Source organism: Orycteropus afer, unplaced genomic scaffold, assembly GCF_000298275.1.
Source record: "Orycteropus afer afer isolate SDZICR_OR568_19922 unplaced genomic scaffold, OryAfe1.0 scaffold00174, whole genome shotgun sequence".
Taxonomy (NCBI): Eukaryota; Metazoa; Chordata; class Mammalia; order Tubulidentata; family Orycteropodidae; genus Orycteropus; species Orycteropus afer.
This window is the reverse complement of record NW_006921761.1, coordinates 3,744,359-3,756,491: the sequence shown is the minus strand read 5'-3', so window position 1 is coordinate 3,756,491 and position 12,133 is coordinate 3,744,359. Positions and strand designations below refer to the sequence as shown.

General features: G+C 44.4%; 1 protein-coding gene across 1 annotated transcript in view; it reads left to right on the top strand.

Moving 5' to 3' along the window:
* The window catches only part of LOC103202191 (phospholipid-transporting ATPase FetA-like), a 143,975-nt gene that overhangs the window by 106,173 nt on the left and 25,669 nt on the right, over window positions 1-12,133 (top strand). Inside the window, exon 15 of the mRNA XM_007947022.1 lies at window positions 10,064-10,229. Within this exon, the coding sequence (XP_007945213.1) occupies window positions 10,064-10,229 (166 nt within the window). The remainder of the gene's footprint in view (window positions 1-10,063; window positions 10,230-12,133) is intronic.

The following is a 12,133-nucleotide window of genomic DNA, read 5'->3' as shown; positions in this document are numbered from 1 at the left end:
ACGGTGGCTGCGATGATGGGCTCAAGTATAGTAGGGATCGTGGAGCTGGTGTGGGATCGGGCAGTGTTTCGTTCTGCTGTGCATGGGGTCGCTATGAGTCGGAAATGACTCAATAGCACCTAACAACAACAACATGAAGAAGAAAGTTCAAATCAATCCCATTTAGATAAAAACTCATTGCAATGGAGTCTATTCCAACTCATAGTGATGCTATAGGACAGAGTAGGCCATCCCATGGGGCTTTCAAAGCTGTAATCTTTATGGGGGCAGACTGCCACATCTTTTTCCTACAGAGTGGTGATGAGTTCAAACTGCCAACTTTTTGGCTAGCAGCCAAGTGCTTAACTACTGTGCCATCAGGACTCCTTCCAGTTAGATAAGCAATGTAAAGTTTGGGGCATACCCTTTCAGATGTTTTTCATGTGTATACACATTAACCACTGCCTGTCTATCAGTTTGTCATACTGTGGTGGCTTCTGTGTTGTTATGATGCAGGAAGCTATGCCACTCATATTTCAAATACCAGCAAGGTCACCCACAGTGGACAGGTGTCAGCAGATCTTCCAGACTCAGACAGACTTGGAATAAGGACATGGCAGTCCACTTCGGAAAAAACTGGCCCCCGAAAACCTTATGAATAACAGCAGAACATTGTCTGACATAATGCTGGACGATGAGCCCCTCAGGCTGGAAGGCACTCAACATACAACTGGGGAAGGGCTGCCTGCTCAGAATGAGTTGACCTTGATAATGCAGATGGAGTAAAGCTTTTGGGAGCTTCATTTGCTGGTGTGGCGCGACTCAAGTTGAGAAGCAGTAGCTACAAATATCCATTAGTGTTCAGAACGTAGAATGTACAAAGTATGAATCTAGGAAAACTGGGCGTCATCAGAAATGAAGTAGAACAATAAAGATCAGTATTCCAGGCATTGGTGAGCTGAAATGGACTGGTGTTTTTAATCAGACAATCACAGTCTCCTACGCCAGGAATGACAAATTGAGAAAGAATGGCATCACACTTGTCAAAAAGACTATTTGAAGATCTATACTGAAGTACAATGCTATTAGCGATCAGATAATATCCATATGCCTACAATGAAGACCAGTTAATACTAATACTGTTCAAATTTACACACCAGCCACTAAAGCCAATGATGAAAAAATTGAAGACTTTTTTTTTTTACCAACTTCTTCAGTCTTAAATTGATCAAGCATGCAATCAAGACGCATTGGTAATTACTGATTATTAGAATGTGAAAGTTGGAAACAAGGAAGCAAAAAACAAAAATGGGGTTGGGGACAGAAATGATGCTGGAGATCACATGATGGAATCTTGCAAGACCAATGAGTTGTACATGGCAAATACCTTTTTCAGCAACATAAATGGTGACTATACACATGGACCTCACATGTAAATAAAATACACAGAAATCAACTAGACTACATCTGTGGGAAGAGATGATGGAAAAGCTCAGTATCATTACTCAGAACAAGACCAGCAGCTGACTGTGGAATAGACTGTCAATTGCTCACATACAAGTTAAATTGAAGCTGAAGAAAATTGAAACAAATCAATAAGAGCCAAAATACAGCCATGAGTATATCACACCTGAATGTAAAGACCATCTAAAAAATAGATTTGATGCACTGAACATCAGTGACCAAAGACCAGATGAGTTGTGGAAAAACATCAAGGAAGTCATATGTGAAGAAAGCAAAAGATCATTAAAAAGATGGGAAAGGAAGAAAAGACCAACCTGGATGTCAGAAGAAAGTCTGAAACTTGTCTTGAATGTAGAGTAACTGAAGTGAATGGAAGGGATGAGGAAGGAAAAGAGCCAAACAGACTCAACGGGCAGCTTGGCAACTATTATAATGAAATGTGCAAAGGCCTGGAATTAGAAAACAAAGGGAAAGGACATGCTGAGCATTTCTCAGGCTGAAAGAACTAAAGAAAAAATTCAAGTGGTAATATTGAAGGATTCTATGCGCAAAATTTTGAATGATGCAGGAAGCATCAAAATAAGATGTAAGGAATATACAGAGTAATTGTACCAAAAAGAATTGGTCAGTGTTCATCTGTTTCAGAAGGTAGCACATGATCAAGACCCAATGGTACTGAAGGAAGAAGTCAAAGCTGCACTGGAGGAATTGGCAAAAAAAAAAAAAAGGCTCCAAGAGTTGATGGAATATCCATTGAAATGTTTCAACAAATGGATGCTGTGTTGGAAACACTTACTAGTCTATACCAAGAAATTTGGAAGACAGCTACCTGGCCAACTGACGAAGAGAGCCATATTTGTACCCATTCCAAAGAAAGGTTATCCAACAGAATGTGAAAATTGTGGAACGATATCATTAATATCACATGCAAGGAAATTTTTGCTGAAGATAGTTTAAAAACGGTTGCAGCAGTATATTGGCAGGGAACTTCCTGAAATGCAAACTGGATTCAGAAGAGGACGTGGAACAAGGGATATCATTGCTGATGTTAGATGGATCTTGGCTGAAAGTGGAGAATACCAGAAAGATGTTTACTTTTGTTTGATTGACTATTCAAAGGCATTTGATTGTGTGGATCATAACAAATTATGGGTAACATTGAGAATGGGAATTCCAGAACACTTCACTGTACTCATGAGGAACCTGTACACGGACCAGGAGGCTGTCGTTTGAACAGAACAGGGGATGCTGCTGCATGGTTTAAAATCAGGAAAGTTGTGTGACAGGGCTGTGTTCTTTCACCACATTTATTCAATCTGCATACTAAGCAAATAATCCAAGAAGCTGAAGTATATGAAGAAGAATGCAGCATCAGGACTGGAGGTAGACCAATTAACAACCTGTACTATTATAGATGGCACAACCTTGCTTGCTGAAAATGAAGACTTGAAGCACTCACTAAGGAAGATGAAAGACTACAGCTTTCAGCATGAATTACACCTCAATAGAAAGAAAACTGAAATCCTCACACCCAGACTATTAAGCAACATCATGATAAACAGAGAAAAGATTGAAGTTGTCAAGGATTTCCTTTTACTTGGGATCCTCAGTCAACGCCCATGGAAGCAGCAGTCAAGAAATAAAATAATGTATTGCACTTGACAAGTCAGCTGCAAAGACCTCTTTAAAGTGTTAAGGAACAAAGATGTCACTTTGAAGACTTAAGCTATGCCTAACCCAAGCCATGGTATTTTCAGTCGCCTCATACGCATGTGAAAGCTGAAGAGTAAGTAAGGAAGACCAAATAAGAATTTATACATTTGAATTATGGTGTTGGCAAAAAATATTGAATATACCATGGACTGCCAGAAGAACAAACACATCTCTCTTGGAATAAGTGCATCCAGAAAGCTCCTCAGAAGTGAGGATGGCCATCATCGAGCCTGGTGAGACCCCTGAGACTACGGGTTGTCGTTACCCTTCAGGCCTGGAATTGAACTCACTCCCATGGCTTCCAGCCAAACAATAGACAGGCCTATAGGGTGAACATTTACATCAGGTAGATACACTCCTTAGAACGGTCAATCATGGGAGAACTGAAGGGCAGTATTTGCACAGGGAGATAGCGGTGGTGGGGAGGGGGCCGGAGTGCATAGGAAAGAAGGACCCAGGGAAGAGGTAACCACAGGGAGGAGGTGGGAAGAGAGCTGTTACATTGTGGGAATTGCAGTCAATGCCATGAAACAAAATGTGTATGAATTGCTGTATGGAAAACGAATTTGCTCTGTAAACTTTTACCCAAATCACAATAAAAATTAAAAAAAAAAAAGTATGAGACAAAGTCTCACCATCCTCATTTCTTTTTTATTTAATTTTTGTGATTTGGGTGAAAGTTTACAGAGTACCTTCATTTTCCATATCCGTTTTGTTCACACACTGTTCATGTACCTCTTCCCTGTGTCCTTCCCTCCCATGTACTCCTGCCTCCCGAGCTATCTCCCTATGAAAATACTACCCTCATGTTCTCCCACGACTGACTGACCGATTGATTGCTCCAAGGAGTGTATCTACCTGATGTAAATGTTCACCCCATATGCCTGTCTGTTGTTTGGCTGAAAGCCACAGGAGTGAGTTTGGTTCCAGACCTGAAAGATAACTAGGGGCCATAGGCTCAGGGGTCTCATCAGGCTCCATCAGACCAGCAAACCTGGTGGGTTTTTTTTTTAATGATTTAAAATTTTTTCCAGATTGTTCTCCCACTCTATCCAGGATCTCCTGTACTGATCCCCCCTCCCAGTGGTTGACAGTGCTAGCCGGGCACCATCTAGTTCTTCTGGTCTCATGATCATATAGGCTGAGGATCACATGGTGTACCAGTCCCTTGGACTAATTGTTTCCATATGTCTTTGGTTTTCTTCATTCTTCTTTGCTCTGGATGAGGAGAGACCCATTGTAGATCTCTCATACTTTTGTCATATCAAGAGGAACCATTCCCAAGGAAGGATTGGCAAAGTGGAAGGTCCGCAAAATAGAGGAAGACTCAATGAGGTGGACAGACATAGTGGCTGCAACAGTGGGCTAAGCATGGAAACAATTGTAAGGATGGGGCAGGATCCAGTAGTGTTTCGTTCTGTTGTACGTAGGGTCACTGTAAGTTGGAACCGATTTGATGGCACCTAACCACCACAACAACATACATACATATATAGAGCTAGATGTAGTTATCTTAGGTAGGAAGATAGGTAGGGAGAGAGAGAGAGAGAGAGAGAGAACATTGCATGTTTGCTATTTTAGCCTCCTTTGGTTAACTCAACATTCTATTGTGCTCATCTTTCCATATCAGTAAACATGTTGTTATTGTTGTTGTATGTGCCGTCAAGTCAGACCTGACTCATAGAGACCCCTCCTTGGGTTTCTGAGGCAGTATCACTACAGAAGTAGATTGCCCAACCTTCCTTCTGAGGAGTGGTGGGTTTGAACCACTAGCCTTTTGGTTATTGGTCAAGTGCCTTAGGCACTATGCTACCAGAGCTCCCATCAGTAAACTAGGTCTACATAATCATTTTTAATAACTATATAGTATCCAATGGTATCAATGTCCCTTAATTTATTTCACCAATTCTCTCTTTTTATTGTAATTTTTCCTGTGAATCTACTGGCTTCTCTACCTCATTCACTGACGACTTTGAAACTTAGCCCATGTTCTCCTCGTCCATCCAACCTCTACTGTCATCGTGGGTGGTGGGTGGTATTGGAGTCTTTGTGTATGATCTCTCACCTTAAACTGTAAGGTTCATGACTTCCTGTCATCCAGAAATTATACCACCTGTGTCCATGTCACCTTGTCATCATCCAGCATTACACTGCTCTGAAACTGTAAACTCCCTGATCATAATCTCTGATCATCAACCTTATCCTGCCACCTCCCTCCCTACTTGACTTGCAGTTGTCTGCTTTCTTATCTCAGCAGGTTTTGCAGCCCTTCTTTTTCTCTAGGCCATACGCCTGTCATGGCTTTGCTCCCTAGCCTGTACCCTAGAGTCACAAGCCTCCTCAATACCTTAGCTAGTCCTCCTGTTTTTCTCTCTAATCACCCAACAACCCTCAACCTTGAATCACCAAAGCATCTACCGTTCTCTATTTCTTGTCTCAGAGCTCCAAGCACTATTTTAGGGTCACAAAACCATTACAGATTCACAGACTCTATCCTCTGCAGGCCCCCAGTGCCACTCGGCCACATTTTCTACGTGCCTTTGATCAGCTTTACCCTCTAGTCCGTAATCAACTATTCCAAACGTTAACTGCTCCCAGGCCTCTGCCACATCCCACTCACCCCAGTACAGAATCTGTAATACCATCCTCTGCTTTCCTGAGAAAAATCAAGAGTATCAGCTCAATAGCCCCTTCTAGGTATATGTCAAAAGGAGCTCTGGTGGCATAGCGCCTAAGGCGTTTGACTGTTAAACAGAAGGTAGGAAGACTGGGCAATCTACTTCCACAAAGATTTACTACCTTGGAAACCCAGTGGGGGTTGCTATGAGCCAGAATCGAGTGGATACAGCGGGTTTGGTTTGATTTGGTGTACACATGTCATTCCTCCATGCTTTAAGTACTTACTGCACTGGGCTGAGCTCTGATGGTGCAGTGCCTAAGGCACTTGACTGCTAACCAGAAGGCTGGCGGTTCAAACGCACCAGCCACTCCTCGGAAGGAAAGTTGGGCAATCTACTTCCGTAGAGATACCGTCTCAGAAACCCAAGGAGGGGTTGCTATGAGTCGGGTCCAACTTGACGGCGCATAACAACGACAACAACAAGCACTGGGCTGCTAACTAAAAGGCTGGAGAGACTCCACCCAGGGCCACCTCATAAGAAAGGCTTGGCGATGCATTTCCAAAAGATCAACCGTAGGAAACCGAATGAGGCACAGCTCTGCTCTGACCGACGGCGGTCACCGGAGTCAGAGTCAACGCAGCAGCGGCTGGTTTGGAGTTGGGGATGGATGCGTATATCAGAACCAGAGGCAGCTCTACTGAAAAGAATGCCTGTGATGAGCCCTGAAATCACACCCCGCAGGGATGTAACAGGACTCAGGAGCGTTGGGGGCAGTCTCTCCTCCATCCCCCACACCCCAGTTTAAGTGCCCAGAGCCAATCTCTAATTTGCATCCCCACCACCACCACCAATTTCAAGGTGAATCGATGTAGCAGCAACACCTCAGCAGAAGCACAGTCACTTCTCTGGTCCATCTGCCTCAGTCAGGCGCCTTTGCTGTTTGTGGTGCCTTGCAACGTCATTTTGCGCCTCATCTGGCACCCCCTTGGTCTTGCTCCTGGAGGCCCCCCCCCCACCTCCTCTGTGTCTTCCGTGCTTGATGAAGGATGTTGGGCAGTACTGGGTTTGTGGAAACTGCTCAGTGACACTTCCCTTGCCAGTGGCACCCAGGGCATGTGCCATCCCGCCATACTTCAGCTACGCCTCTGGTTGCAGCCCCCCTTTATCTCCTTTCCTTTGACCTCAAAATAGGTATCACTTTCTTTTTTTCTTTTTTAAATTGTGATTTGGGTGAAAGTTTACAGAGTAAATTCACTTTCCATTCAGCAGTTCACATACACTTTGTCTCATGACATTGACTACAATTTCCCACAATGCAACAGCTCCCTTCCCACTTCCTCCCCATAGTTACTTCTTCCCTGTGTCCATCCCTTCATGCACTCCTGCCCCCTGAGCTGTCTCCCTGTGCATAAACAGCCCTTTCTCCCATGATTGTTCTCTCCAAGTAGTGTATCTACCTCAGGTAAATGTTCAACTCATATGCCCGTCTTTTGTTTGGCTGGAAGCCACAGGTGTGGGTTCAATTCCAGACCTGAAGGGCAGCTAGGGGCCATAGTCTCAGGGGTTCCGCCAGGATCTGTCAGACCAGTAAACCTGGTCTCCTGAAAAAGGTATCACTTTTTTCTTTCAATACTAATATCTTTATAGAATTTGAATTCCATATTTTCCTACTTCCTTAAGAATTTCAGTCAATCTGATATTCCCTCTTTCTTTTATAACAAAAATTTACTCCATATATGATTCTTTCTCTCACCTCAACTCTTCCTTTCTTTAAAAAACACTTGCAATTTTGATCCTATATTCCCCTCTAGCCATGATGTATCTCCATCAGTCAATTCAAAACATTTATGGTGCATCTACCATATGCCAGGCTCTGAGAAAATGCTGAAGGTTCAGGGAAACTAACAGACTGATCCTCAGAGAGTTGGAAGACTAGACAAGAATTCATAAAAGTAAGCAGGCAACTCCAGCTGTCTCTCATTCCTCACTTTTCACTCATTTTTCAGTCTGGCCTATCATGTGCACTGGGACTGTTGTAGTCAAGGTCTCTGTGATACCGGGTTAAGTCCTTGCCCAACTTGTCTGCAGATTCTGCCTCTCCTTAACCTTCCTTTTAACGCTCTCCTGTCCTCGGGCTTCTGTTAAAGCACGGACTCTTCTTGGTTTTCCTTCCTGCTGGGTTGCTCTTCTCACCTCTTTGCTGTAGGTGCTGATGCTCCCCAGGGATCTACTGTTGACCCTGTGCTGGCTGTGTAGCCTCCCTGATGACCTCGTGAAGCCAAGTGATCTTAACTCCAAACCCCATCCACGGCCAAGACGAGACCTGCCAGCAAGCTGTCTGTAATTATGACCGAGCATCTCAAAGAGTTTCCTCCGTTTCCACCTTCTACCCATCCTGAATCCACTTCTTGTCATCTCACAGCCTGAGGTTCCATCCTTATCTTGAACCTGGAATTGGCCTTTCAGCCTTGTTTCATTTAGCTGGTTATTTGACTTTCCATTTCAGAGCTATCCCTGAACGCTGCCTGTCAGACCATACGGCAGGCACGTAGCTCAGAGCTAACCTGGCCCCAGGCCTGAGCCAGCTGGTCCGGTCCGGTGTTCCTGAACATTCCGTGTCTGGAAGGGACAGTCAGCAACGAGCTCAGGTCTCTTTCCTGAGCTTCACTGTCTGTGAACAGCTCTTCTTCCTCCTGGGAATGCTGTCTCAGTGAACGCTCTCCCCATCGACCCAGGGGCCCAACCAGGAAATAGAGGATTATTCCTAGCTCTTTCACACTTCATAGCCACATCCTGTCAATTCTAGTTCCTTAATTTTCTAAATCCCTCCTGTTGATTCAATGTTTATTGCCACTGCTGACGCAGTCTTCTTGTGGATCACTGCAGGGCCCTCCCCGCTGTCCTGCTCCCTGTCATACTGAGTCGAGTCTCTTCCCTGGGCTCCTACCAGAGGTCTTCCCCTGAAGTACAAATTTGATCCTGTCACTTCCTGTTAACCTCGTGATTCCCTGTTGTGTGTAAGATAGTAATCGGGGACCTGGCTCATGCCTAGCTCTTCAGGCTTCTCTCTCATTACTCACCCACCTCTGGTTTCAGGGAGTGTACCACTCTAAGAGCCCAGTTCTAGAAAGGCCTCGGAGAAGGATCTCCAATGAGTTACCTTAAGTTACTGAGCCTGCATCTTTCAAGTGCTCATCCATCTGCGGTTGGCCAGGTCCCGGGCTTGGCTCTGGATGCGACTGCACTTTCTCCCTGCTATGATGAGACTCCTCTAGCCAGAGTGTAGAAAAGAACCAGTGTGCCTCACTACAAACTGCTTTTCCCCAGCACAGCACCCAATAGGATAAGTATGTACTTGACTTATTGGCGCCCAGCCTACATAGCACCCACCACCACAGAAAACTGTAGAAAAGCCCTTGACAGTTGAGGTATGGGCTGGAGAAAGTTGTTAAGAGCGTTATGCTTGAGAGGAGGGGGGATTAAAGAGTACACGGGCCAAATGGAACCAGAAAAAAAGATTTAACCAAGGTGGCTGCAAGCATCCTAATTGAGCTGGCAGAGAAAAGTCATGGTGGAAAGGAGCCAAGGTCATAGTCCGAAAAAACAGCAATGAGTCCTGAGACCAATGTGGTTAGAGTCAGGCAAGGGCCACAACAAGAACCCAAGCAGCAAGGTCACTAACCGTGAGGTTTAGAGGCCACAAGGGATGAGGTGTTCTGACAGTCAAAGGAAACGGTTCAACATTGTGAACAACAAATAAGTACCACAACTGCCTTGCTGAACGGTCTTGCCTGTCTTACAAAATTCCCTCTGACCACCTCTCAATCCCTATGGGACTAGTGAGGAATATTGTCACAAAGTGATATCACTGTACCTGGGACTCTTTGCAGTTCCCCAAATCTGGTGGAGCACAGCCAGAGGGGCAACCATTTCCAGACCCCACCTACTAATAGGAGTAGTTGCCTCCTCCTGTCTTGTCAGGGTGGATTCTCATAGATTTGAGTCTTTGAAGTGCAGAGCCTAAAAGTGCTGTGAATCAGTCAGGACAGCAAGGGTACAAAGGGGGCAAGAAGAGCCTGCAAAGCAGTGCTCAGCCTGTCTCCCATGGGGTGGGTCCTTTCTGGCCCAGGTGAGTGGATGGTCCAGGGAGGAGTTGCAAAGGCTGTCGGAGCAGTAGACTCCACTGTGGATCTTAGTTTTCTCTCCCATCTCCCTTGAGAGGCACCATCATATTCCACAAATGTCAGGCTGCCACTTACAGGTTTATCCTGGCTTTTGTGTTCCAGAAAACAGAAAAAGTCGACTTCTCCTACAACAAACTGGCTGATCCCAAGTTTTCATTTTATGACAAGACTTTGGTGGAAGCAGTGAAAACGAGCGATTACTGGGTGCACCTATTTTTCCTCTCACTCTCAGTGTGCCATACAGTGATGTCAGAGGAGAGAGTGGAAGGTGAGGAGGGCCAAGGCTGCTGGAGGAGGGGGTGGTTTGATGCTATTTGTATCAGTTTAATCCAAGAAAGAACTTTCTAACGGAGAGCACTGACCAGCAATGGAATGGATGGTTAAGATAAGTAGTTAGCACGCAGTCATTGGGTCTACTCAAGTAGATACCAACCTCTTGGTTTCAAAGATGATTCCATCTTGGAATGGGGTCAACCTGATACTATCTGAGGGGCTTCTGATCTTGAGACTCTGTGAGGTTCTGTCCCAGATCAGCCCTGCTGTCTCTGCCAAGACTTCCTGAAGGCTGAGTTGAATCATTCTCTTGTAGCCTCACAATTTAAAAGTATCCCCACTGGCCTAGTTTCTCTAGTAACCAAATAGGCCTACTCATCCTTGAATTTATCCAAGCCTTTTAGAAATAATGAATCAGAAATGACTGACTGTAAGGTTAACACTTTGAAAAAACAAACAAGAATTTAGGCAGCAGGGAGTTCCGGCAAGATGGCAGAATAGGTAGAAAGACTGCACAGACTCTCTTCAACAAAGAAAAGGGGAACCAGTTAACACAGATACAGGAGATAATCCTGGACCCCTGAGCTTTGAAGGGAAGTGGACTAAACTCCAACTAGCAGAAGAATTTGCATGAAAACACCAAAAAAGGAGACATACGCAACTGTGGTCTGGCAGCAATCCTGACAGCACAGACAGCTTGGATATTGCCGAGTGGTGGTAGGACCTAAGAATTAACCTAAAAATCGACCCTGCTACCCAGGGACTGCACAGAGGACTGCTCTGGTGGCTGGGGAATAAAAGAGAAAGCAGCGAAGAGGAAGGTGGGCTGAGCTGTGGACTTTTGTCTGTTCAAAGGGCGCAACCATTTTGAATGTTTACAAGCGGCTTGACCATTTTGGATATTTAAAGTGAGAGCATTCTCCCAGATTCCAGGGACATTGCTGGGAACCTCAAGGACATTCCAGACCCGAACGACTGGAAAGGTGCAACATTCCCTTGTTATACTTATACCCAACACCCTCTTGGTGAATGGAGGTGCAGCTATCCCTCACTCCCACCCATTTTCTAGGCCAGCAGGAATCCCAACCCAGTCTGTGTGCCCAGACAGAGCCTGGTGCCCTGCCTTACCCTGCCCTGATTTTTTTTTCTTTTTTTTTTTTGTTTTTTAGTTTGTTTATTTTTGTCTGTTTTAAAACTACTGTTATTATTACTTTTGTCCTTTTTACTATTATTCTTTATTCTTCCCCTCCCAGGTTCTAGCTTTCAGCTTTTTTTCTTTTTCCTGTTGCTAAATGCAATTTTTTTTTTCTTTCTCGTGGTTAACCCGGTTCCTTGTTTTTCTTATGCATTCTTCCCATTTTTTTTTTCTTCATTGTTCTCCTTCTCTACATTTTTTCTCTTATTGCCCTCTCCCCAGATATTGTGGGCTTTTTTTTTTTCCCCCATTTTTCTTTTTTTGGTTACTCTTCTTGTGTGATTACATCATATGTTTTTTGTATATTTACTTTTACTTTTTTGATGGTTATTCAATTGTTATTTTTGTCTAACTGAGTAGAAGACAGCAACAGTTCCCATATGATACAACTACACCCACACCTCCTGCAACTTCACTTACTGAGTGAGAGCCACCACTTCCTTCTCCACCAACGGACCAATGATAAATAACCACCAAGAAGAGCCTGACTCACCCTTGGCTGCTCCTCACAAACAGTTAACAGAGATCTAAATACAATAACACCACAAAGTCTCGGAGACAACAGATCATCACAGTCTGCACAAAGAAGCAAGATAAAGTGGTAGAAACGAGGGAGCAGGATACAGACCCAGAACACATCCCTGAGGAAGAAGCAGCATTGGAACTCTCTGATAAGGAATTCAAAAGAATTATATTTAAGTATC